General features: G+C 42.8%; 1 protein-coding gene across 1 annotated transcript in view; it reads left to right on the forward strand.

Annotated features, from left to right (window-relative positions):
• RNF150 (ring finger protein 150) overlaps window positions 1-26,830 on the forward strand; it is a 215,042-nt gene that overhangs the window by 157,964 nt on the left and 30,248 nt on the right. Inside the window, exon 6 of the mRNA XM_080937465.1 lies at window positions 11,685-11,895. Coding sequence (XP_080793591.1) covers window positions 11,685-11,895 — 211 coding nt within the window. The remainder of the gene's footprint in view (window positions 1-11,684; window positions 11,896-26,830) is intronic.

Consider the following 26,830-nt stretch of genomic DNA (forward strand, 5'->3'; position numbering starts at 1 on the left):
CTCTTTGGTTACCATAGCTGCATGTCCTCGAGGAGATCCACATGCCTCAGTTTGGGTGCTTGCTGCCTCTTCATGACCAAGCATTCTGGAGGAGCTTTCCCTCCCCCTCTTCCCCCCACCACCATTACCCCCATCCAATGGGAGGAAAGGACTAAGACCAAAAACACAACTCAAAGCACCCACTAAACTCACATCTCTAGAGACTTAGGACAGCAGAAAGTCAGAGTCAGAGCCACTTCAGTCCAACCCCTGCCACCAAGCTGCTTCTCAAAGCCATGTGTTTTCTGACATTTAGTGACTCTCCTTAGGGTCAGAATCCTGCCAGCTGGCTTGCTGCTCCAGGGGAAGCCTTTCCCAGGGCTGTATCAAGTAAACATCAGCTGCTGGGTATCATCCTCTCTGGGCCTATGAGGACAGGAAATAAGCCAGGCCACCAAATCCAAGAAGTGCACAGAGAGACATAAAGAAACACAGGCCCTGTCTAAAAAGAGTCTCCTAACAGAACACAGAAACCAGCTCAACCCTGCCCACCCACCCCTACCTTGCTGTTACCTATCTGTTACCACTCCCATTCCAAAAAAATAATGAGGAGAATGGTCATGGTTCAGGAAGTCACTAAAGAACGAGGCCCAGATCACATATCAAAGTGCTCTTGTGTGCCAAGGGGCTAATTAAGACTATCAGATGGAAACGTCCCCCAGACCTGCTTTGGCTGGCTTGCCTGCCCTGTGCCAGCTGACTCAGTGGCAGTTTGATTCACCAAACACAAATCAACTGGAGACCCTGGAGCTTTGAGTGTACTAAATTTTCAGATGAGAGTTGTGCACACACTGGGATGTGGCACATGAGAGGAAACCCACGTCTGCCACATACCAACGGCTGCATTTTCATCTTTCTGGCTGTAACTGACTATTTTAAGAAAGAAGGAAAGTGTGTATCTTGCACGTGTGTATGTTTGCATGGATGCATGGATACGTTTGCTTGTATACATGTACGCAACTGAATGCATGCATGTGTGTGCATATGATTGAATATGATGTTGCATGTTATGGTCTTGATCGGGATTGTCTTCTCTACCAGTGAAAACATTGAAAGGCAGGAATTGATTTGCTGCACAGGAAGTGGCATCAGAGACAGAATCAGCTGCTGAAGGGAGGCATTTATTGAGGGTGAAGAAACACACATACTGCAAACTCGGAGAAAAGGCTCCTTGCACAGCAGAGAAGGACTCAGAAAACCAAACATCCAGTCTCTTCCAGAGAGCTGGAGGTTTAACGTTCCTGAAGCCTCTTCTTCCTCCACTTTAGGATTGGTTATCTTGAAGACAGACAGGATGGTTGACCTGTTGTGTGAGGATGTACGTACTGGTCTGGTTAGTCCATCGATGGGGTTGGTGGGAGAAAGAAGCCAGCAGGAAGATGCTACAAGGAAAGCCTTTTCCAGGATTATACCGAGTGCACACCACAAGTACTGACAAGCCACCATCTGCTGGATATTGTTCTCTTTGGGACAATGAGGACAGGAACCGTTCCAGGCCACCAAACCCACAAAGCACACAGGGAGACAAGAGGGAAACACAGAAAGAAGAATGACCATCTCTGAGATTCACCATTTATTACTTGGCCACAGCATTTCTCCCTAGCTGTCTACCTACAAGGGAATCTAACTCTAGTCTCTCACTTGCATGCCTGCATGCATGTGCTCACATGAACATGCGTATGTGTGCCCTTATACACATGCATGTTTGACCTGCATGTGTATGAGTATATGCTAACATGTGTGCATTATGTTCTTTTATGTGTGTACTGTGAGTTGACATGTATGTGCTCATACATGTGTGCTTACATAGGTGTGTTGTATATTTGCATATGTGCATCATTTCACATCCCCTGAGACTCCACCTCCATGTCAGCCCTGCTCCCTTTGGTCAGGACAGGCATGAAAAAATCTTGCTCCATACTTAAAATGTATGCTGAATTTTTGGTTCCAGATCCCCTCCCCTGTGGAAGTATAATTTCTCCAGAAGCTGCCTCTTATTGGATTCCAAATATTGATGTTAATTATTTCTAAAATAGAAATACTGAGTAGCCTTTTGGCTTATTTCCAAACTAAATAACGTTTTAATTGTTAGCAGTTGGACACTCTGGCTGAAAGTCTGATGCCTAACAAGTCTGTTAGATTTGACTTAGCACACTCAACTCCCAGAAAAAATAAACATTGGTAGCATCTCTGGGCTCTGCCAAGGATAAGCCAGCTGAAGAACATGACACATCCATACTCAGCCCACAGAACAGAACGTCCCCGTGAAGAAGGAGGCACGTGTGCTGCTCCTGGAGAAGCACCAAGGCATGTGGCTGTCCTTCTGGTTCCCAGGGCTCTCTTTTGTCCTAGTGAAGACAGATTAGGATCTGGAAGGAATTCAGGGTCCGATCATCCGGTTATCAGAGTGCTATGCCTAAAGTGTACCAATGCAATCATTTGTTTCATCCTTAAACTTCGCCCACGACTAAACCAGCACAAAGCTGTGTGAATTAGGACGTTAATTTTTTCCTATATTCTAAATTAGTTTATTTTGGATCAGTTTAGTCTAGTCTAGTCTTTTCTTGACGTCTTCAGACAGATTGTGACTAGGTAACTCAGACTGGTCTAAAAGTTGTGATCCTTCTGTCTCCGACTGCCAAGAATCCCTGGGACAGGTTTGCACCACCATACTGAACAAGGGGTTTCTTAATTAAACAGCATTGGGAAGAGCCCATCTCTGCACACTGATAGCTGTCAGTCCCTTCACCTCTGTATACTTGACTATGCTGAGTACTTTTGAGGAACTGAAGCCCTTTGGAGTCATACTTATTGATCATACTCCAACTCTCCTCCAAAGAGTATCAAGTCATGAATGACTTAGTTGTGATTTTGACTCATTTGACTGTTCAGATCCAGGAAGTTTAAGTGTACTATATTTTGTTGTGTGTGTGTGTGTGTGTGTTTTTAGCCCAGTGCATATGAACCTACAGTGGTAATCAGTAAATACACATGAATCAAAACTCAAGAGCTGGAGACAACATTGTACATTGTACTTTCCCCACAATGGGCTAAACAGTGAGAGCCTATCTCATGACAGATGAGATCCTCAGCAATGCAGATTTTTCAATGACACGTTTTACAGTGAACTACAGAGGAAAAGTTTGTTATTTCCAGAAGTTTCCTATCCCTCTTGCAGTGATTCTTCTACAGATATGACACAGGTTTCCCCTACAGAACAGTAGTTCTCCTGAATCCTCCTCCCAGCTGTCATAGGATCCAGGTTTCACAGGCCAGCAAACACATCCTCCGTCATTGTCCCAGATGTGACTAGGACTCTAAGCACCATTGAACAGAAGACCCTGTGAAGCTGGGATACTCACAGCTTCTAATTATTGGCCACTGGTTTATCTGAGAAGTTTTCCCATGCCAACTTAATTTCAGTACATAAACAGTTTGTTAGCAGATAGCCTGGGGTATGGTCTTTAGATTGTATGATTATGATTTTTTTGAAGAGGTAGAAAATTGTGTTCCCAAAGGTTTAAAGACTGGTGAGAAGGGTATCTGAGCAGCCAGGGAGCAGAGAGATCTCTGCCAAGTGCGCACGGAAAGCACACCTGATCCAGGGTCCAGGAACCCAGCATTGGGACCTCTGTTCCCACCTGGCAGCTTTAGGTCACAGAACAGGGCTCGGTCCATCTGCCACCTGGACCAGCAGTTCCCAAAGATTAAGGCCTGGTGAGAAGGAGATCCGAGCAGCCAGGGAGCAGAGAGATCTCTGCCGAGTGCGCACGGAAAGCGCGCCCCTGTCCTGCCTGATCCAGGGACCAAAAACCCAGCATTGGGACCTCTGTTCTCACCTGGCGGCTTTGGGGCACAGAACAAGGCTCGGACCATCCACCACCTGGACCAGTGGAGATCCAGGGACACAGACCAGGTACAAGGGAAAGGCAAGAACATATCACTGACAACAAGATGGCAAGAGGAAAGCAAAAGAGCATATCCCAGGGAAACCAAGACAACCTAGCAACACCAGTACGCAGCTCTCCCATCACAGCAAACACTGGAATGCCAAACACTCCAGAAAAAGAAGACACAGACCTAAAATCATACCTCAAGACGTTGATAGAGATCCTTAAACAAAAACGGGAGGAAAAGCAAAAAGAAGCAGAAGCTTTTAAGGAGGAAACAAAAAAAACATTCAAAGAACTAGAGAATAACAGAACCAAAGAGATGAAGGAATGGAAGAAGGAATTTAAAACGGAAATTGACACAATAAAGAAAACACTAAAAGAGATAACCTTAGAGGTAGAACACCTAAAAAAGAAATCAGGAGTCACAGAAGCAAGCATTTCCAATAGACTACAAGAGATGGAAGAGAGAATCTCAGGGGCCAAAGACAACATTGTAAACACAGACAAAACAGCCAGAGAAGATGCAAAAACCAAAAAGCTCCTAGCCCAAAATGTCCAGGAGATCCAGGACACAATGAGAAGACCAAACCTAAGGATAATAGGAATAGAAGAGGGAGAAGAATATCAACTAAGAGGCACAGTAAATATCTTCAACAAAATTGTAGAAGAAAACTTCCCTACCCTTAAGAATGAGATGAACACGAGCATAAAAGAAGCCTTCAGAACTCCAAATAGGTTGGACCAGAAAAGAAATTCCTCTCGACAAATAATAGTCAAAACACCAAGTGTCCAAAACAAAGAAAGAATACTAAAAGCAGTAAGGGAAAAAGGTCAGGTAACATATAAAGGCAGACCAATCAGAATCACACCCGATTTCTCAACAGAGACTATGAAAGCTAGAAGAGCCTGGACAGACATTATGTAGACCCTAAGAGAGCACAAGTGCCAGCCAAAGCTGTTATACCCAGCAAAACTATCAATCACCATAGATGGAGAGATGAAGATATTTTAAGACAAATCTAAATTTACACAATATCTCACCACAAACCCAGCACAACGAATTATAGGTGGAAAACCCAATACAATGAGAGGAACTACATCCTAGAAAAAACAAGAAAACTATTAATCAAGAACACCAAAAGAAGAAAGAGACACAGACAAAACTCAACCTACAAAAGCAATAATATCAGGAAACAAAAACCACTATTCTTTGATATCTATTAACATAAATGGACTCAACTCCCCAATAAAGAGACATAGACTATCAGACTGGATACATTAAAAAAAAAATCCAGCATTTTGCTGCATACAGGAAACTCATCTCAGAGACAAAGACAGACACTATCTCAGAGTAAAAGGTTGGGAAAAAACTTCCAAGCAAACAGCCCCAAGAAGCAAGCTGGAGTGGCTATTCTAATATCGAATAAAGTAAATTTCCAACCAAAAGTTATCAAAAAAGATAAGGAAGAACACTTTTTACTTATTACAGGGGAACTCTCAATCCTTAATATATATGCTCCAAATACAAAAGCACCCACATTCATAAAAGAAACCCTACTAAAGCTCAAAAAATACATTTCACCCCACACAATAATAGTAGGAGACTTTAATACCCCACTCTAACCAATGGACAGATCATGGAAACAGAAACTGAACAAGGACACTGTAAAACTAGCAGAGACTATGAACCAACTGGAATTAATAGATATCTACAGATATCTACAGAACACATCATCCTAAAGTAAAAGAATACACCTTCTTCTCAGCACCCCATGACACCTTCTTGAAAATTGACCACATAATTGGACACAGAACGAGCCTCAATCGATAGAAGAAGATTGAAATACTCCCATGCATCCTCTCAGATCACCATGGTCTAAGGCTGGTCTTTAACAACAAAAAAGACAACAAAAAGCCCACATACACATGGAAACTAAACAATGCTTTGTTAAACGATAGCAGGGTCAAAGAAGAAATAAAGAAACAAATTAAGGATTTTCTAGAACTCAATGAAACGAAAACACAACATACCAAAACCTATGGGATGAAATGAAAGCAGTACTGAGAGGAAAACTCATAGCCCTGAGCGCTTCCAAAAAGAAACTGGAGAGAGCATACATCAGCAACTTGACAGCACAGCTAAAAGCTCTAGAACAAAAGGAAGCAGATACACCCAAGAGGAGTAGACGGCAAGAAATGATCAAAATTAGGGCAGAAATAGACCAAATAGAAACAAAAAGAACCACTGAAAGAATCAACAAAACCAAGAGCTGGTTCTTTGAGAAAATGAACAAGATTGATAAACCCCTAGCCAGACTAACTAGAGGGCAAAGAGAGAGTATACAAATTAACAAAATCAGGAAGGAAAGTGGAGACATAACAACTGAAACCGAGGAAATTCAAGAAATCATCAGATCCTACTACAAAAGCCTATACTCCACAAAGTTGGAAAAACTGGAGGAAATAGATGAATTTCTAAACAGATACAAGATCCTAAAGTTAAACCAGGACAAGGTAAACCATCTAAATAATTCCATACCACCTAAAGAAATAGAAGAAGTCATCAAAAGCCTCCCAACCAAAAAAAGCCCAGGTCCAGACGGGTTCAGTGCAGAATTTTATCAGACATTTATTACGGACATAACACCAATACTCTCCAAACTATTCCACAAGAGAATCAGATGAAATACTGCCTAACTCATTTTTTGAGGCTACAATAACTCTCGTTACTAAACCACACAAAGACCCTACAAGGAAAGAGAACTTCAGACCAATCTCACTTATGAACATTGATGCAAAAATACTCAACAAAATCCTTGCAAACTGAATCCAAGAACACATCAAAATGATCATTCACCATGACCAAGTAGGCTTCATCCCTGGGATGCGGGGATGGTTTAATATAAGGAAATCCATGAATGTAATCCACTATATAAACAAACTCAAAGAAAAAAATTACATGGTCATCTCACTAGATGCTGAGAAAGCATTTGACAAAATTCAACACCCCTTCATGTTAAAAGTCCTGGAAAGAACAGGAATCCAAGGTCTATACCTAAACATAATAAAAGCAATATACAGCAAACCAACAGCCAACATCAAACTTAATGATGGGAAACTTGAAGCAATCCCACTAAAATCAGGGACTTGACAAGGCTGCCCACTCTCCCCCTACCTATTCAACATAGTACTGGAAGTCCTGACTGGAGCAATTAGACAGCAAAAGGAGATAAAGGGAATACAAATAGGAAAGGAAGAAGTAAAAACATCACTCTTTGCAGATGACATGACAGTGTACTTAAGTGACCCCACAAATTCCACCAGAGTACTCCTACAGCTGATAAACAAGTTCAGCAAAGTGGCTGGATACAAAATTAACTCAAACAAATCAGTAGCCTTTCTATATTCAAAGGACAAACACATGGAGAAAGAAATTAGGGAAAAGATACCCTTCACAAAAGTCAAAAAAACTATGAAATGCCTTGGTGTGACTCTAACTAAACAAGTGAAGGACCTGTATGACAAGAACTTCAAACCTCTAAAGAAGGAAATCGAGGAAGATCTCAGAAAATGGAAAGATCTCCCATGCTCATGGATTGGAAGGATCAACATTTTAAAAATGACCATCTTACCAAAAGCAACGTACAGATTCAATGCAATCCCCATCAAAATTCCAACGAAGTTCTTCATTGAATTGGAAAGATCAATGTGCAATTTCATCTGGAATAACAAAAGACCTAGAATAGCGAAATCCATCCTCAACAACAAAAAAACATCTGCGAAAATCACTATCCCTGACCTCAAGCTATATTACAAGGCTATTGTGCTGAAAACTGCATGGTACTGGTACAGAAATAGAATAGAAGATCCAGAAATGAGCCCTCACGTATATGGTCACCTGATCTTTGACAATGGAGCCCTAAACATTCAATGGAAAAAGGACAGCCTATTCAACAAATGGTGCTGGTCCAACTTGCACTCAGCATGCAAAAGAATGAAAATAGACCCTTTCTTATCTCCTTGTTCAAAGCTCAAGTGTAAATGGATCAAAGATCTCCACATTAAACCAGATACACTGAAAGTATTAGGTGAGAAAGTAGGGAAAACCTTAGAAAACATAGGCACAGGAGAAAATTTTCTGAACAAAACACCAATGGCTCAAGCTCTAAGGTCAAAGATTAACAAATGGGACTTAATAAGATTGCAAAGTTTCTGTGAGGCTAAGGACATTGTCAAGAAAACAAAACGGCAACCAACAGAATGGGAAAAGATCTTTACCAACTCCACATCAGATAGAGGCCTAATATCCAAGGTATACAAAAAACTCAAAAAGCTAGACAACAGAGAATCAAACAACCCTATTAAAAATGGGGTACAGAGCTAAACAAAACGTTCTCAATTGAGGAATATTGAATGGCTGAGAAACATCCAAGGAAGTGCTCAACATCCTTAGCCATCAGGGAAATGCAAATCAAAACAACCCTGAGATTCCACCTCACACCAGTCAGATTGGCCAAGATCCAAAACTCAGATGACAGCAGATGCTGGCGAGGTTGCGGAGAAAGAAAAACACTTCTACACTGTTGGTGGGGTTGTAAACTGATACAATCACTCTGGAAACCAGTCTAGCAATTCCTCAGAAAATTGGACATAGTACTACCTGAAGATCCAGCTACTCCACTTCTGAGCATATACCCCAGAGACACTCCAATATACAACAAAGATACATGTACCACAATATTCATAGCAGCTCTATTTATAATAGCCAGAAGCTGGAAATAACCCAGATATCCTTCAGTAGATGAATGGATACAAAAATTGTGGTACATTTACACAATGGAGTACTACTCAGCCATCAGAAACAATGACTTAACCAAATTCTTAAGAAAATGGCTGCATCTAGAGAATATCATCCTGAGTGAGATAACCCACTAACAAAAGAACAGACATAATATGCAGTCACTAATAGTGGGATGCTAACCCAGAGGCTCGGACTGCCCCAGAAACAACTCACAGACTGTGTAAAGTTCAAGAAAAAAAGAAAAGAAAACAAAACAAACAAACAAACAAAAAGTCATGCTTAATCCTTACATACCAAGAAAACGTTGACTATTTCCGGGTTACACCCTGTTTTACATGTACTTTTTGCTCATTGTAACTAGTAAGACCTTAATGCAGAGTATCAAACCTTAAAAAAATGAAAAAAAAAAAAAAACAAGCCAAGCACTGACACAATTGTATTTGTATACATTTATGCAAAAATGTTGATTTTTTTTCTTTTATCTTTGTTTTTTAAAATAAAGTTTAAAAAAATAAAATAAAATAAAATTGCATTTTTACCCATTCAAAAAAAAAGAGGTAGAAAATTTTCTGGTTATCTATTTAGACTGAATATAAATTGTGAGGTTCTAGAAGGTTGGTTTGTTATCTGTTACTTCCCAGCCACTGCTATCAAACATGCTACCGCTGATCAATCCAAGTATCTCTGCTCCCTTTTCTCTGAAGAACAGAGCAGAGTTTCTCCTAACCCACAAAGTAAGAATTTGTTAGGAAAGATGCTCTACCAAAGCTGGGGCATTTAAAAGAGAACCACCAATGTCAACAAACACATACCCATGCGTTGGGCTGTTTGTATTTGTGAGAGTGGTTAGCATTGCCTGCTCCAAGTGAAGCCTCTTCTACTCAACGCTTTGTCCTTAAGTGTTTTGTTTAATAAGCACCTTTACATAGCACATCTCGGTTTTGCACAGAACTTTATAGTTCTTAAAGTATTTTCTCAAACCCTTCTGTCATCGATGCTGGCAAGATTCTAAGAATATGCCCAAGTCTTAAGAACAGAAATCTGAGAAGCACATAAAATACTCAAGTCGATATTTACCGAGCATCCAATCGTTGTGGCATGATGTGAAAGTCTGGGAAGCAGAACCAAGATGATGTGGATGTGGCGCTTGAGAACAGCATGTTGACCAATTACCCCCAAACCACATGAGGTACCACAGGACAAAAGACCTCTGCCTGGGAGGGAACCCTCCTTAGGAATGGTGACACTGTTGGGAATTTAAGAGAGTTAAGCAGTCACCAGGGGTCAGTTCGAAACCTTAGGATGTGAGCTGAAAAATGGTAGGCAAATGCTGTCTGAGCAAAGGAACCGTGTAAGGTGAAATACTGAGTAAAGGGAACATGTGTGTACTTTGTTTCCAAAGGTTGATGGTGGGGCCAGAGTAAGAAGCTGTTCTCTGTGGTGTGTTTTGTCATGCTGACTCATACATCCTGTTCCTGGCACAGAGAAAGGGCTCATCCCTCTGTTGTGAAGGTTATGCTGTGGCTGTGGTGATGGCAGATGTGATTCTTGATGGTGTTACTATAGATGTTGTTGATATTCTTGTGGTGGTTGATGCTGTAGTTATGTTATTGTGGATGCAGTGTAGGTGTTGTGGTTGTTGATTATGTGGCTCTTGCTGTTGATGCTGTGGTTGTTGAAGTTGTGATTGATGTGCTTGATGATGATGATGTTGTTGTTGTAGGTGTTGTGATTGTTGATGCTGTTACATTGGAGCCTCAGGTGAGAGTGCGTAAAGGAAAAAAGAAACCAGCTGGAGATAGAGAGGCCAAGGGTGGGGAGAAAATGTTGATAAGAATAACTGTTCCCATTCAAAATCAAAATCAACACATTTAATGAACAGTAAGTTGGTCATTCTATAAACTGCCTTCTGACAAGAAGAGTGTTAATACATTGGCTCACTTTGACAGAGATACCAAAAACCAAGGAGCAAGAGAACAGAGAAATGACATAAGCTAGCTTTGAGGAACTGTGGGGTGGTTGAAGCTTCCAAATGACAGTTGCAAGTGAAAGTGTGATCCACAAGAGACAGCCCACACAGCCCTGCAGATCTCTGTGTTTCCCACATGCCCATGACTTACAAGATTCTGCTTTTAATGACCTGTGACTATAACAGCATCACTTTGGTGCTCACTCAATGCAAACCTGGAATGCTCTTCATGTGGACGTGACTGTCATCCTCTGCAGACTCTGAGAACAGAAATCAAGGAATTATTGTGCTTCATGACAAAGAAGTCAGCAAACGAACCAGCAGACAGCAAAAACGACATAGCAAGTTCCAGGCAGCCAAGGCTACATGGTGAAGGCAGGAGCCTCTAACAAGAGCTGGAAGAGCAGGAGAGTCAAGGATGTGTCTTTGGTACCATGTTAAATGCTTAGAAATATTTTTCTATGGTTGATTTTGGCTTACATTTTTAAACACGGCCTCACTGTGTGTGTGTGTGTGTGTGTGTGTGTGTGTGTGTGTGTGTACTGTATAATTCCCATTAAGAACCTTCTCCAGCCTACTTTCATATCATGTTTGTAAACAATGCTTGAGACTGATGATAATTAGCAGGCTGCCAGGTCCATCCCATGTGAAGAATAAACTCTCTATCAGAGGAAGTCCTAGCTTTACCATTATAAACAAAGATCACGTATTCCTCCTAACTACTTGTTTAAATATAGAGATTTTGAAACACTTGAATCTAAATACTTATTTTTATATCTGAAAGGAACTCTTGGAAAGGGAATTTGAGATCATTCCATGACAATGAAACTACATATAAACAGTTTTTAAATGAAGTGGCTGAAAAACAAAACAATGAAGCACTGAGATTAATTTTAAATTCAGACAAAGTACTTAGGATGTAGGCATTGCATCTCTAAACTGAGGCTGTGTTCTAAGATGGGTCCTTCTCTGCTCCCCTCAGCCCAATGCTGACTGCATGGACGACCTGCCCATTGATTTTGAGGGCTCTCTAGGAGGCCCACCAACCAATCAGATCACGGGTGCCAGTGATACAACAGTCAATGAAAGCTCAGTCACTCTGGACCCTACTGTGCGGACAGTGGGCGCCCTGCAAGTGGTCCAGGACCCAGACCCTGCTCCTCAGGAGGGAGAAGCCATCTTTACAACTAACAGTAAGTACTGTGTTTCAAGGGAGCATCACCAACCTATTGCCACAAGGGATTAGAAAACAAAGAAAATCGTTGTGTGATGGTTAGCATTGTCAACTTGACAGAATTCACAGTTACCCAAGAGGCAAGCCTGTAGCTTAGGTAAGTCTCTTAGCATACCTGTCAAACACTGTCTACATTAAGTAAATTGGTATGAGAGGATCCTTTAACTTTGGGTGGCTTCGTGCCACAGGTTTGGGTTAGACTGAATAAAATGGAAGCAGAGAGCTGAGTATTAGCATTCATTGCTCTCTGCTTCCTGGCTGCAGATGCATGTGAACACTACCTAAACCTCCTGCCACCGCACCTTCCCCGAGGCAGGTGAAGGGCAGCCAGCCTTCTGACATCAGAGGGCAAGTAAGAGAGACACGGCCTCCATCCACATTGTTCATGGGGAGGCTCTTGAGCCTCCTGGCTACGGCTGTATCTACAGAAGCCGGTCTGATCTGGGTGCAGGTTTCCATTGCTGGGGGACTCACGTGTACATGGCTTGTCTTTATTTTAGTGATTTCACTTTATTTCATTAAGAGACCGGATCCTGTTATGTTGCCTACACTAGCCGCAGATATCTGAGATCTCAGATATATCAGTCCGTTGATCTCCAGGGTAGCCCGGATGCAAGTGTGAGCTAATGTCTCGGTCGTCCCTTTCGATGAGCATTTTAGATTCTTCCGGGCTATCCCACTCCCCTTCTCCTATATATATACTTACTAAGTCCAGTGCTGTTGGCTGGTGGTTGTCATAGCAATATTTAAATGTCTGTATGAGCACTGGGTTTGAAGCTAAAATCTGAAGTACCTAGAATTTAGTCAAATATAGTACGAGATAAAAGCCTTGGGAGTTCTAAGAAAATCAGCATGCAAATTAACTGAATTAGGTTTAAAGTGGGAAGAGTGGGTGGATAGAGCAGTTTTAAATAAAGTGTATTTCTTTCTTGAGATGGAAGTAACATGTTCACTATGGGAAGGTAGAAAAGCAAATTGAATCATCTTGGGTTTTTTTTTTTTCATTGAAATTAAGCTCCTTTTTACAAATTTGCAATTTTCATACTAAGATGTAAAGGCTGTCATTTTTTTCGGATCAATGATATGATCTAAACTATTAGAAGATTGAAGGAGGAAGACATTTTTCAAAGAAAACTGAGGTGGGAACCACAGTCCAGAAATGGCCACTTTTATTGTATGTTCTATTTTCTATCTCCTTTTATTTACATGCATTGTTTTGTGGTGGGGTGTGCTCAGGTGTCACAGTGCACACTCTGCCCTTCCACCTGGTGTGTTCTGAGGACCAAATGTGTGTTGTTAGGTGCGGTGGTAGCTCTCTGCCACACGAGCCTTGTGATCAACCCACTGTGCTCACGGGACTTCCACAGAAGTCACATCAGGAGGGCATAGTACTGTGTATGATGTGTATGCATTGTTTTTTTGTTTTTGGGGGGTTTTTTGTTTTTGTTTTGACAAATAAGAGTTATAATTTCAAACATGTGATTTTCCTGGGTGTAAGGATCTCAGATTGAAGCACGGAGCGGTAGACACTCGAGGTTCCTTAAAGGCTGATCTGATCCTCTCTTTTCCTAGTACTGTCACAAACTGATGTCATGGCAGCCATGCATGTGACGTGACTTGTCTAGTACCATAGTACAGAAATGTGAGTGGGTAATGCTCACTTGAATAATACACATTATTTAAGCAATACATCCAAAACACTTTATATTCTTTTTTAGTGTAATTTGATCTTCAGATTGTGGGGTGTAGTCCATACTTCCTGTGTATTTGGATTTAGAATAGACACATTAGAAGTACTTGGTAGTCCTGTGGGAAGAGGCACTTAGCATATTGCAGCGAGTAGACAAAACTCCCAGGAATGTGAAAGAAGAACCTTGAAGGTTGGTTGTTTGTCTTTGTTTGTTGTTTGTTTTGTGGGGTTGTTGGTTTTATTGAACAGTTGGTTTTGGTTTTCAAACAGGATTTCTTTGTGTAGTCCTGGCTGTCCTGGAGCTCTGCTCTGTAGACCAGGCTGGCCTTAAACTCAGAGCTCTCCCTGAGTTTGCCTCCAAAGTGCTAGGATTAAAGGCATGAGTCACCACTACCAGGTGTTTGTTTTTTTTTTAATCACAATAAGCTTCTAATTTGTGCTATAAGAGAACGATAGGCCAACAGAGAGCATGTCTGACTAAGGCTGCAATAAGTTTTCTCTGCATGTGCAAGTAGGGTCTCTTGGGCTTTCTATTACTGGGGGCTTACTGCTGCCATCAGACAACTGGGCTCTAGGGACTTATGGAAGGGCATAAGAGGTCTGATAGAACACCACCAGCGGTCCAAAAACATGGAAGCCACAAGCATGTTTTTTCAAAGGCCATAAGAACAAAAGTAAAAAGTGTGTCATTCTCCTTGCAATAGAATGATTGTTTGATTGACCAAAGACAACATCAACTATTGGACCCCTTAATTTGAAAATCTGTGGCAAGCTTCTCACAGACCTCAATTAAGGCCAGGCGACAAATGAAAAAGCGTTTATTTGTAGTGTGGTTCAATATCACTCAAAATGAAATAGCTATAAATACACTGTGAGCTAAAACTCCATGGAAAACAAAACAGAAAATCCTAGTCTGGAGCCATGTGAGCCATAACCCCCGAGTGCCTTGACAAAAATAGAACGGGAGTGGGCAGGTCAAAGCCGGCCATTGTCAGATGTCTGTTGAATGCCGTGCGGTGGAAGTGTTTAATGTACTGTGGGCTTGAAGCGGGAACCCTCTGCTCACAATGGGAGGGGGAAATGCCATGTTTCAGAAGCAAGCTTTGGGAAAGAAGAGGTGAACTGGCAGTGGGGGCAAAGGAGCATGCCTGTGCTCAGAAGATGGACAGGCGATGTGGACGTGCTCAGGGAGGACTCATTTCTTAGCATGGAAATTGAATGTTACCTACAAAACATTCTCCTAGGCCACCTCCTTCAGGTTTGTTCTATTTATTTAGATTTAACAGCAATGGGCAAACAAAATGACACTATAGATGCCTTAAGGGGAGAATTCTCTGTACAGATTTTCTAGTTTTCTCACGCCCTCTTCAAACAAACCAGGAAGTGAGCAAACATAACCTTGCTGTTAAACGCATGCTGATTCCAGATCTTGTAACATTACTTCATTAGCCTTGATGCTGACGCTCTGGGCTCAGTGTAGAATGCTTGCTGCATGCTTGGGGTTCAGTGTAGAGGGCTATGGGTGTGGCCCCAAGTCCAACCTTTAGCACCAAAAGCAAAAGAAAGCAGATGGGGACATACTGCTATCAACCACCAGCAAGCAGTCAAATGGAGACCTTGGTGTCAAACCATACTCTGTGTTCTTACATCTGCACAAACCAGAGAATTGCAGAAAATAAAGAGCTAGTAGCAGTTAAGACATCTGTAGCGACAGGCACCAGCCAGCATCCTTTGAAGCCTATTTTATAAGTTGTTCCAAACAGTCTTTGAAGTAAATATTATTCTTATCTTCCTCTCGCTGATGTGAATGTGGAGATCTCAAGTCGAGTGGGATTAACCAGTGTCCACACACTTGTGACAGGTGCATCTGGAATCCAAACTAAGCTACTGGCTCTGCATACACTCAGATGTTAGACACGGACAAGGTCAGGGAATGCACCCTGGCTGACTCACCTTCCATTTAATACAGTTAGTCACTTCTTGCCATTTCAAATACCCTAAAAGCTCCACACTTAGCTGCATCAGGCACTGTTGCTCCTACCTCCCTTCCTATCTCCCCAGCAAAGAGAGCGCACCTAGCAGGAAAATGTAGGCAGAGCACCACAGAAGATGGGGAAATCTGGCATTAAAGGATCACCCAGAAGAGAAGAGAAAGTAAAGCAAAGTATTTACTAAGTCAGAAGTGCCTGGCTTGGGATCGGGGAAGGGGAGGATTGTCTGTGCTCCTGACACGACAGTCCATGCCACTTTCTTTCTCCTTGATCCCATTTCAAGTCCCGTGCGCGGGTGTTCATATGTCCCTCTGCTATGCTCTACCTGCAGGCCTGATAGGGCCAAATCCTTTGCCTCGGGTTCTCAAACACTGCAGAGAGTTGGGTTTGCTTCCACTGAGGGAAAAGGGGTGCCTTAGGAACAAAGGGAAACACGGCTAAACGATCACCCCCATTGGAGACTCCAGAGAGGAGAAGGAGAATGACGCCAAGGAAGACTACCACACCTTCCCAAATCCCTCCAGCTCCACTTGGCATCTCCTCAGGAAATTCTGGAACCTTCCTTTGAGCTTTCAAAGGGTTGTTGACTCCACAATCTGCTTCCTTCCTTCCCCTTTGAACCACTCCAAGGGCCTGTGATAAGGATGTGCCTCAGAAGGCTGCCTAAGGATTGTGATCCTTTTACCAGCCTGCCGCAGCCCGCCGCAGCCAGCCCGAGTGGACGAGGGCCCAGGTGGCAGAAGCGTGCAGTGTCAGATGCCCAGCACAGCCAGAGTAGCACCTGCATGACCAGAAGTGCTGCCTCTCCAGCCTTACAGAAGCAATACGTGTGAGTGGCTGCAGAGGCCAATGGAACTGAGCCAACTAAAGTAAAAGTTGAAATGGGTTTCCTCTGGAAAATGTCATTTGTTAACTTCCCGTCAGCCTTGATCCATTAAGCACACAGGACCGGTGACAACTTCAGAATGTATTCTTATTTCTGTTTTACTGGTGAATAAAATGTGTGGCATGAAGTAGAAGGCCCCACCCCTCCCTCGCCCCTGGATAAGTATCCCAGCGGGCACGAGCACGGTCTGTTTCCTAACCTGACAATTAAGAGACTCAAACCCAAATCAAAAGAAAACTTTATTTTCTTCTGTGCCCTTCCCATTTCAACCCCTGTACCCCACAGCGACAGATCTGTGTTGATTACCTTGATTACCATCTAGGGTCTCTGCATGCTGTATACAAACAAGTCATTTGGCCACCAGTGGCCTCTTGTCCTTTCAGGAGCCCCTCTGGGACAGTGTAAAAGCAAGTTGACACATGCCACGGCATGCTTGTGGACACCGAAGGACATCAGATGTTTGTGGACTCCTTTTACCTTGCTTGTGTGACAGGTTAGCTGTCCTGTGAGCTTCAGGAATTTTGCATTCTCAGTTCCCTGCTTTCCACGGGAGCGTTAGGATCAATAAGGTGTGATACCGTGTCCAGCTTTTTACGTGAGCTCCAACTCAGATCCTCTCTACGCACAGCAAGTGTTTTCCAACTAAAGTATCCCCCGGCTCTTCTCTCCTGCTCTCTTGCTACCAACTCTCTCTCTCTCTCTCTCTCTCTCTCTCTCTCTCTCTCTCTCTCTCTCTCTCTCTCTCTCTCTCTCCCTCTCTCTCTCTCTCTCTCTCTCCCTCTCTCTCTCTCTCTCTCTCTCACACACACACACACAATGTATGGGTGTGTTAATATTTTTTGTATGTAGACTGCATATTTAGGTGATATCAGGTATGAAATTGCTCACTTTAAAAGATAGGTAAGTCACTTGATGGAAAAATAGGCATACGCACATGCCTGACCCTTCATGTGTGTATTTGTATGCACACATGTGTGCCCTACTCGTACTGTTCAAACTGCTCTCACAAGGGGGAAGTCGTTGCTGAACATAGGAACTGCAGTATTCAAAGTGACAGTGACTCATCAGCTCTGGCTACTGTCACAGGGCCAGTCTGGATCCTCCAGAGACACTTAGTGCAGGGGTGAGTGTTTCTCTCTGAAATGGTTTCCTATCTCTGATCCAGGGTAAAACTCAGCAGACAGCTCTCTGGGGCTTCTTCACACTGAAAAGTGTCTTCTCAGTTTTTTTGCTCTTGTTGTTTTGTGGTGACATTCACTTCTATTTTTGAAATCCCATGATGTTTTTAATGACCACTTGATGAATTACTTGCAATTATTAGCACTGTAAATGTCCCGGAGCCTGCTCTGACCTCAAGTTGAACATAAACACAAGAGACAGGACTTTCCCAGGGAGCCTGGTTGTGAACTCTGGCCATCTAGTCACTGGAGAGCACTGGTATGAACATCCAATTATATTTCAGATATGCAGCTATACTCACTGCTTTTGAAAAGTAGCCATTCTCGGGCTCTGCGTGAGGATAAGATCAGAGAAATGAAGCATGCCATTGGTACAGGGGAGGTGCCAGTTTGAGTAGCTACAGCTGCCTTTCTCCCTGGCATTAAAACCAGAAATGTCAAAGTAGCTGTCCTCCACCATGGATTAATATGCCATGAGCTGATTTCCCTCCGTGTCCATAAGATACACATTTTCTGGGCCAAGATGAGCACTTTCATTTGTGTGTATGTTCCAATGCGGCACACAAAAAAATTAATCTGCTCACCTCAGAGGAGAGACCCCAAGACCTCCAGGAAACCGGCAAGCCACAGTGGACTACTTTTATACAAAATGGAGTGTCTGCAGCTGCAGACTCTGTTCCAGACAGGTCTCCACGTCTCTGTGTGTCAGGTCCCGAGAGCAGTATCAGCCCTGGCTCCTCGGCTCTCCAGCTCGGTGACAGTCTCAGCGGAGGCACAGCTGTGGTGTGGAGCAGAGAGTCTTTCAGCCAGCACATGCCTGAATCATCCAATGCACCCAGATGGAGGATGTCCATTCCTCAATCCACGGGGTTTTCCATGACAACATTCCTCCTCAATTAAAAACACTTGCCAATCTCAAAAAGTCTACTGAGGGCCAGACTCCCAGGGTTTTCCAGTCTTGTGTGTCTACTGCCTCTGCCTGAGAAAGTTGACAATCTGCAGATTCACAAACAGGCTGAGAGAAAATTAATCCATTCAAACAGCAGACTGCCAATTGAAGTGCTGTCCTAGATCTGATTCACAATCAGACCAGAAGAAATCCGTCCTTTGGAGAGATTGTGCAGACAGATTAAACCCATTTGTTGCTGCTTTTTTGTTTATTTGTTTGTGTGTCTGTTTTTTGTTTGTTTGTTTTGTCTCAAATGCTCCAAGCTGCTGCTCCTGGACAGCACCAGCTCTCTTTTTTTTTAATTGGATACTCTCTGTATTTACATTTCAAATGTTATCCCCTTCCCCCACCACACTCCCATCCCCCTCCTCCCCATTAACTTGTCTCCAGGAAGGTGCTCCCTTTCCCAGTCACCTTCTCCACCTCAGTGCCTTGGCATTCCCCTACACTGGGAAAACATGCCCTCACTGGACCAAAGTCCTCTTCTCACATTGATGCCAGACACTGCCATCCTCTGCTACATATGCAACTGGAGCCATGGGCCTCTCCATGTGTGCTCGATGTCGTTTTTTTTAGTCCATGGGAGTTGTGGAGGGTTTGGTTGGTTGGTAATGTTGTTTCTCCCATGAGATTGCAAACCCTTTCAGCTCCTTCAGTCCTTTCTCTAGCTCCTTCATGAGGGTCTTTGTGTTCAGTCCGATGGTTAGCTGCAAGCATGCTCAGCTGTATCTATATGACTCTGGCAAAGCCTCTGAGGAGGCATCCATATCAGGTTCCTGTCAGTAAGCAGTTCCTGGCATCAGCAATAGTGCTTAGGTTTGATGGCTGCATATGGGGTGGATCCTCAGGTGAGGCAGTCTCTGAATGATCTTTTCTCCAGTCCCTGCTCCTCTATTAGACCTTGTATTTCCTCCCATGAGTGTTCTGTTCTCCCTTCTAATAAGGACTGAGGAATCCACATTCTGGCCTTTCTTCTTTTTGAGCTTCATAAGGTCTGTGAATTGTTTCTTGGGTATTCAGAGCTTTTTATGCTAGTGTCCACATATCATATACCATGTGTGTTCTTTTGTGACTGGGTTACCTCACTCAGGATGATATTCCCTAGTTCCATCCATTTGCCTAGGAATTTTGTAAAGTCGTTGTTTTTAATAGCTGAGTAGTACTCCATTGTGTAAATGTCTGTATCCATTCCTCTGTTGTAGGACATCTGGGTTCTTTCCAGCTCCTGGCTGTTATAAATAAGGCTGCTATGAACATGGTGGAGCGTGTGTCCCAGGTAGTACCATGTCTGTGATATAGCTTGAGGCCAGGCATAGTGATTCCCCAGAATTTATTTTTATTTGTTTATTTTTTTTAATTGTTGAGAATGGTTTTTTGGCTATCCTGGGTATTTTATTCTTTCCAAATGAATTTTTGAATTGCTCTTTCTTACTCTATAAAGAACTGAGTTGGAGTTTTGATGGGGGATTGCACTGAGTCTGTAGATTGCCTTAGGCAAGATGGCAATTGTACAATGTTGGTCTTTCCAATTCATAAACATGGGAGATCTTTCTATCTTCTGAGATCTTCTTCAATTTCCTTCTTCAGAAATTTGAAGCTCTTTTCATACAGATCTTTCATTTGCTTAGTTAGGATCACACCAAGGTATTTCACATTGTTTCTGACTATTGTGAAGGGTGTCATTTCACGAATTTCTTTCTCAGCATGTTTATCTTTTGAGTAGAAGAAGGTTATTGATTTGTTTGACTTAATTTTATATCCAGTCACTTTGCTGAAGTTGTTTATCAGCTGTAGGAGTTCTCTGGTGAGATTTTTGGTGTCGCTAAAGTACACTATCATATCATCTGCAAATAGTGCTATTTTGACTTCTTCCTTTCAGACTTGCATCCCTTTGACTTCTTTTTGTTGTCTAATTGCTCTGTCTAAGACTTCCAGAACTATACTGAATAGGTAGGGAGAGAGTGGGAAGCCTTGTCTAGTCCCTGATTTTAGTGGGATTGCTTCAAGTTTCTCACCGTTTAGTTTGGCTACTGGTTTGCTGTATCTTGCTTTTACTTTGATTAGGTATGGGTCTTGAATTCCTGAGTTTTCCAAGACTTTTAACATGAAGGGGTGTTGAATTTTGTCAAATGCTTTCTCAGCATCTAGTGAGATAATCATGTGGGTTTTTTCTTTAAGTTTGTTTATATGGTGGAATACATTGATGGATTTCCGTATATTAAACCATCCCTGCGTCCCTAAGATGAAGCCGACTTGATTATGGTGAATGGTTGTTTTGATGTGTTCTTGGATTTGGTTTCAGCACCATTTTTAATTTAATTAATTTCTCATGATGCTGTCTCATGGTTCAGCTGCTATTACCAGAGAAACCTGGGTACAGGGCCACTTTTACAAACATGTTACCCTGAGCAGGAAGTCAGCAGCTCTGCTGGGGCTGCCTGGAAAACATAAAAACAGGTTCACACTTCCTGTGGGTATTCCAACAGCACCAGGTCTATACATTATAACATACACATATATGTGTGTAGGTGTGAATATATATACATATATATATTCATACACACACACACACACACACACACATATGGCACATTTCAGTTGTCAATCATGCCAAATTCTGTAATTCGGATAGTGAGAAAGCAGGGTCAGTGGAGGAGGCCTTTTAAAGAGGTAAGGATCAACTCTAACAGTTCAGAGGCTGGGGGTTCAGTAAGTTACAGAATTATAGAGGGAAAAAGTTAAAGATGACGACATTCCATGAGCTACTTACAATAACAGATACCAAGGGAAGACTAGTAGCCCCAGGAAGGAAATTGAGCCTCATTCCTGGTTTGGTCTCTGGTTATTGCTGTGACCTTGGGTAAATCATGTACTCTCTTTTCTCTTGGGCAATTACATCAACAGATGGTCCCTAAGAACATTGGCAGGCCTGTAACTCTGTTTATAGGCAGCATCTGTAATCTCAGGAGGACTTTAACCCCGATTGCCATCTCAAGAGCTTGCATCCTCACTTCCAAGATCATCCTCCTTCCAGTATCTCTGACACAGCCCAATCAGAGCTGTGCCCTCTGCTCCCTCTGGGCCACGTTTCTAGGTCTGCAGAGGGTCTCTTTGGCATCCATCATCTGTCCTTCTTCAGGTATGGTGAACAAAGACCGTGTGCAGAGACAGCTGAAACTGCAGCGCAGTTGCCCTGGGCTCTTGCTGGGAGCCTCTGCTTACAGGAAAGTTGTGTTTTTATGTCCCAGACCCAACAGAGTTTATGTCACACAGTTAGATTCAATACATATTAAATGTATGCATATATGTATGGGTGAATGGGTAGTTGGATGGACAGGTAGATAATAAATGGATGATAGACAGATACAGATGATTGATGGATGAATGTTGTATGGATGGATGGATGGATGGATGGATGGATGGATGGATGGATGGATGGATTTGTAGATGGGTGGGTGGATGGATGGGTTTGTGGATGGGTGGGTGGATGGGTGAATTCAGCAAGTGCATTGTTTTTTTTTTTTTTTTTTTTGTTTTTTGTTTTTAAGGCAGGGTTTCTCTTTGTGTATCCCAACTGTCCTGCAACTTGCTCTATTGACCAGGTTGCCTTGATCTCACAGAGCTCATCCTGCCTCTGCCTCACAAGTTCTGAAATTAAGGCTTGTGCACCACTGCCTGGACATAGTGAACTTCAAGTGACCAATGGTAGTAATTGAAGATGAGGGAGATTATATTATGGTGCATACAATGTATTTTGCCTGCTAGTCAAAAATTAAATAAATTAAGGGCACTCAAGCTGGAGCACAAATCCCTAGATCTAATTTCTGTGCAATGACACTGTGACCCTGTTTCTCATGGGACAGAGGAAGACAATGACAAAGTAGCCCCAAGTCATAAGCAGGGAAGAGTGTGACTAATGCCTTGTGAAAGTGGACTGGTGATTTATCATTTATAGTCACTGATGTGGCGCATGCCACGCAGCGGGGATGAGAGCAAGAGCTGCGGTGAGGGATGAAGGAGCCGAGGCGCAGCAGGGGAATCGCCCCTGAGAAAGGCTCCGAAGTGCACATAAATTTCTGCAAGAACCTTAGAAAAGCCATGAAACCAAATGCTCAGAAACCACTTCGTGAAGCTCTTTGGTCTTGTTTTGAATTTGTCAGCATGACTCTTAATGTTTTATATTAATCCAGATTATGAAGATGACGCCACCAAGAGATATTTTGCCATTGCATTAACTTCATTACTTTTGTTGTTTTTGTTATTGTGTATGTGTGTGCATGTGTATATCCATGTGTGTGTGTGTGTGTGTGTGTGTGTGTGTGTGTGTGGTGCATGCACACATTTGTGTGGATGTGGAAATGTCAGATGTCCTACTCTGTCAATCTTTGGCCTGACTTCTTCCTTTGATGAAGAATCTCTCTCTGAGCCTGGTGCACTCCAGTCATACTGTCCCCAACTGTCAAAGAGCTGGGGTTCCAGGCAGGGGCAGAACCATACTCAGATATTTGTGGGGGTGTTGGGGATTCAAACCCAGGCCCTTATGATTGCACATCAAGCACTCTTACTGAGCCGTCACCTCATCCCTGAAATTTCTGGATAGCCTGATCATGTTTCCCCGAGGCCTAAGACCTATAAGCTAGAGTCTAAACCATTTGCTTGTGGGGTTTGAGGACTGACGTCACTTGGTCCTTCTCAGAACTGCATTTGCTCTGGAGAGACCCAAAGGCATGCTTGTAGTGACTTATCTTTTCCCTAATTGATCGTGGAGAACTACGGAGACATTAACTACAGTCCTTACGAGCATGAGGTCATTTAAAATACTACCTTCCTATAGCATCACCTGCGGTGAAACCTCTCAGGTCAACAATCAATCAGCAACCCATTAGAGTCAGTTCCTAGAAGATTATCCAGACAGCCTGCTCTGTGCAGAGCTCTCTCTATATGGCTTGAGTAGACCAAATCTGAAAGGCCTGAGATCTACAGGTTCTGGGTTTCAAATTATTTTATTCAGATTTCAGAAGACTGTTTGTATATATATAAAATAGTATCTTTACAAAGGACTCATGTCTAACCATAAAATACCTTTATGGTTTTTATATGTTGTGTTCCCACAGAGCCTAGTACAATGTTTTCAGTCTGCCTGCATATGGCTTGTCAGATGTGGAAGTCTCTGCCTATAGCATTATGCATGCACTGAGAAAATTGCAGACACCTTGTATTCCATATCTGGGCAGAGTGATGTTCAGATATATTTAATAGATAGGTGCTTGTCCTGTAACCTCAGGTGGTTCTTTGAGCACACTGACCTAGGACACTGATTTATGGATTTACCAGTCAGTTCAAATCTTCAGGTCTTGTTGTTAGGAAAAGGATGAAGAGAATGGGGGGATGAGACCTGGGGTAAAGGAGATGCCTCTGGGGGACCCATATTGGGAATCCCTTTCCCCTGAGGGACCAGCCACACAATGGTATAGAACAGAATTGAGTTTATTCAGGTCACGTGGGGGGAGCAGTTAAGAGGGTAGTAGAGGCAGAGAGAGAGAAGAGGAAAGTAGAGTTAGAGAAGTAGAGGCAGGCCATGAGCACATGGGGGGGGGAAGGGGAGGGGTAAGGGTGGGAGAGCAAGAGAGCAAGAGTAAGAACAAGAGGGCAAGAGAGAGCAAGAGAGAGAGGAGGGGCAAGCAGCCCTTTTCATAGTGTCAGTTAGCTGGGGTGGAGCATACCAGGCTATTGCCAGGTAACTGAGGGGTGGGGTTTACAGAATCCCAGCACTTGTTCTTCGCTATAATAAGCTAGATTTCAGAGGACAACTCGGGGGGAAAAAGGTTAAAAATGCCCATTGATATATATCTCCAAATTTAGAGCAAACAAGCTCACACAGACACATAGAAAAAACAATGAGACCTCTAACAATATCTAATTCACTGAATTCCCCTGTGGTGGTCCTTACTGACATTTCTGCCTCCCTTTAGAATGAGAAAATTACATGGAACACTTCTAGAGGAAAGAAAATATATCATGCTCTAATGATTTAACCGAACTCCTCTCCATATCTATGCAAGGACCATGTATGATTTTATCAGTTTGAATAACCGCTCTCTAGTCTAGACATCTGGGAATGTTGGGATGGACAGAGAGACCAACTTCCAGACTCCAGAAGCTTCCCTTAGAGTGTACACAAGGATTCAAAGTGATAGTCAAGCCCAATTCCATAATGCCTTTACACACACTCATGTACATGTGTACAAATGTGCACACACACACACCAAATGTACACACATTCATACATTCATGTTTGCAAGTGTTCTCATCATCCAAAGCCATTACAAATTCCTAGGCACTGTGCAAGTGAGTTGGTTTTGTTTATCCCAATTCTCTAGCTGCAGCTCTGCTGGGAGCCAACATTTCAATATGACACGTTCGCAGATGAACCTGAATCCTGACAATGCTGGCAATCTGGGCGACCTTCTCTACTGGGGCAACAGTTGACTCCCGGCAGAGCCATGGCAGCTCTCATGAGACAAGCCATGGCTTCTGCAGTTGCCTGTGGATTTGCAACCCTAGATTTAGGGACAGTGTCGGACAGCAGAACTACCTTCAGTGACTGATGTCTCCCAGAAGGCCATGTTTGGAATTTTCCTGCTATTGCTCATTAAATGAAGCAGTGGGTGAACTCCTGCAGAGAAACATGTGCACCTGGAGGCTGTGGAAACACATATAGCTCGAGCCTCCCTGGTAACTAACGTTCACAGCGGAGAGAGCAATTAGTAGACTTATAGGCTCAAATCCCAGTGGAAAAAAATTAATAAACAAATTATTTGTTTCTATAAATGAAGATTTATACCCCCCCAACCTAAGCTGTCAGTGCAAAAGAACCATGACTGTTCTCAAGTACCTGCTGTGCAGAGAAAACAGTGGAGGGCACGTGTTCAGGAATATAATACTATAACACATCCACTGTTACTTAAATAAGCAGCTAATTAGAAAATTTGATTTGACAAGTCAAACTTAATGCAGAAATAGTGAATTAAAGAAAATATCATCCTTGGTATAAAGTTAGCACATAATTTATACAGTAAGGTAAACAGAAGGTATATGTATACACATGCATTCATAGAAATGTATATGGAAACACACCAATGCACAAAAATATGAATGCATATGTACAACCTATATTTGCATGTTCACATTTCATAATAAACACATATGCCTAACATAGGTCCTACATGTAAGATATATGGATAGATATACACATACTCATAACCTACCTGCCTACCCACACACATGTACACATTACCCAGGATCTTAAACTTTATGTCACTGTCATTAGACACGTCCCAGCAAGGATAACTGATGTGCCTGGTTGGGACTCATGATTATGTCTGCAAAAGAAACTGTAGCTCATCAGAGTCAGAACTCCAAAATCCAATTAGCATATCATCTTATTTCATCCTTGGACCTAGAGACTCGCTAACATCTGCAGCAAGCTCGTGCTTCTGACAGCAAACATAGTCTCTAATTTTAGGGATCCACCACGCCTCATGACAGAACTATTTCATCTGAGGAATTTCTCTCCCACCCCTCAGGAAGTGACACTAGGAGAGCGCAGGGTGGCTTTTGCTGGACAACAGGGAATGTTCTGAAGTCAGCTGTCCCTGATGTATCCCTCTGCCAAGAAGCTCTTGGTCACAAGGCTTACTCAAGGCCCAGCTCGTTCTTTTGTTTGCCAGCTGGTGAGGGAAGGGAAGTAATGAGTATATTTTCCATGTGTCATGAAAATACGTGAGAGTACTTGGTTCATGGTAAGCATTCTTTTTTTTTTAGTTTGTTCTTGTTGTATAAAGAGAAGTAGAGAGATTCACAGTATTGAGTAACTATCATGGGCTCAGGATCTTGCAGAGAACTTTGCATGTTTGTTTTAATCTTTAAAGATCCTTCTTTTCCAGTGTGGTGTCTGAACTCAGGGCCTTACACATGCTGGGCAAGGACCCTACTGCTGAGCTACATCTCGAGCCCTGTCCTCAGTCCTTGTCCTTCATGTGCGGCAGACACAGTGGTTCATGCCCCTAACTGTAGAGCTGTGGGTCCCAGTCTGCATCTGGCCTGGAGCCAGGAGGGGGGGGGGTGGGTGGAGAGGGACGGTCCAGCTTGTCCCAGCAGAAATGGTTATCCTTAGCTTGCAGGCTTGGTGGTGGTTATG

The sequence above is a fragment of the Micromys minutus genome, assembly GCF_963924665.1.
Source record: "Micromys minutus genome assembly, chromosome: 24".
In the NCBI taxonomy this organism is placed as follows: Eukaryota; Metazoa; Chordata; class Mammalia; order Rodentia; family Muridae; genus Micromys; species Micromys minutus.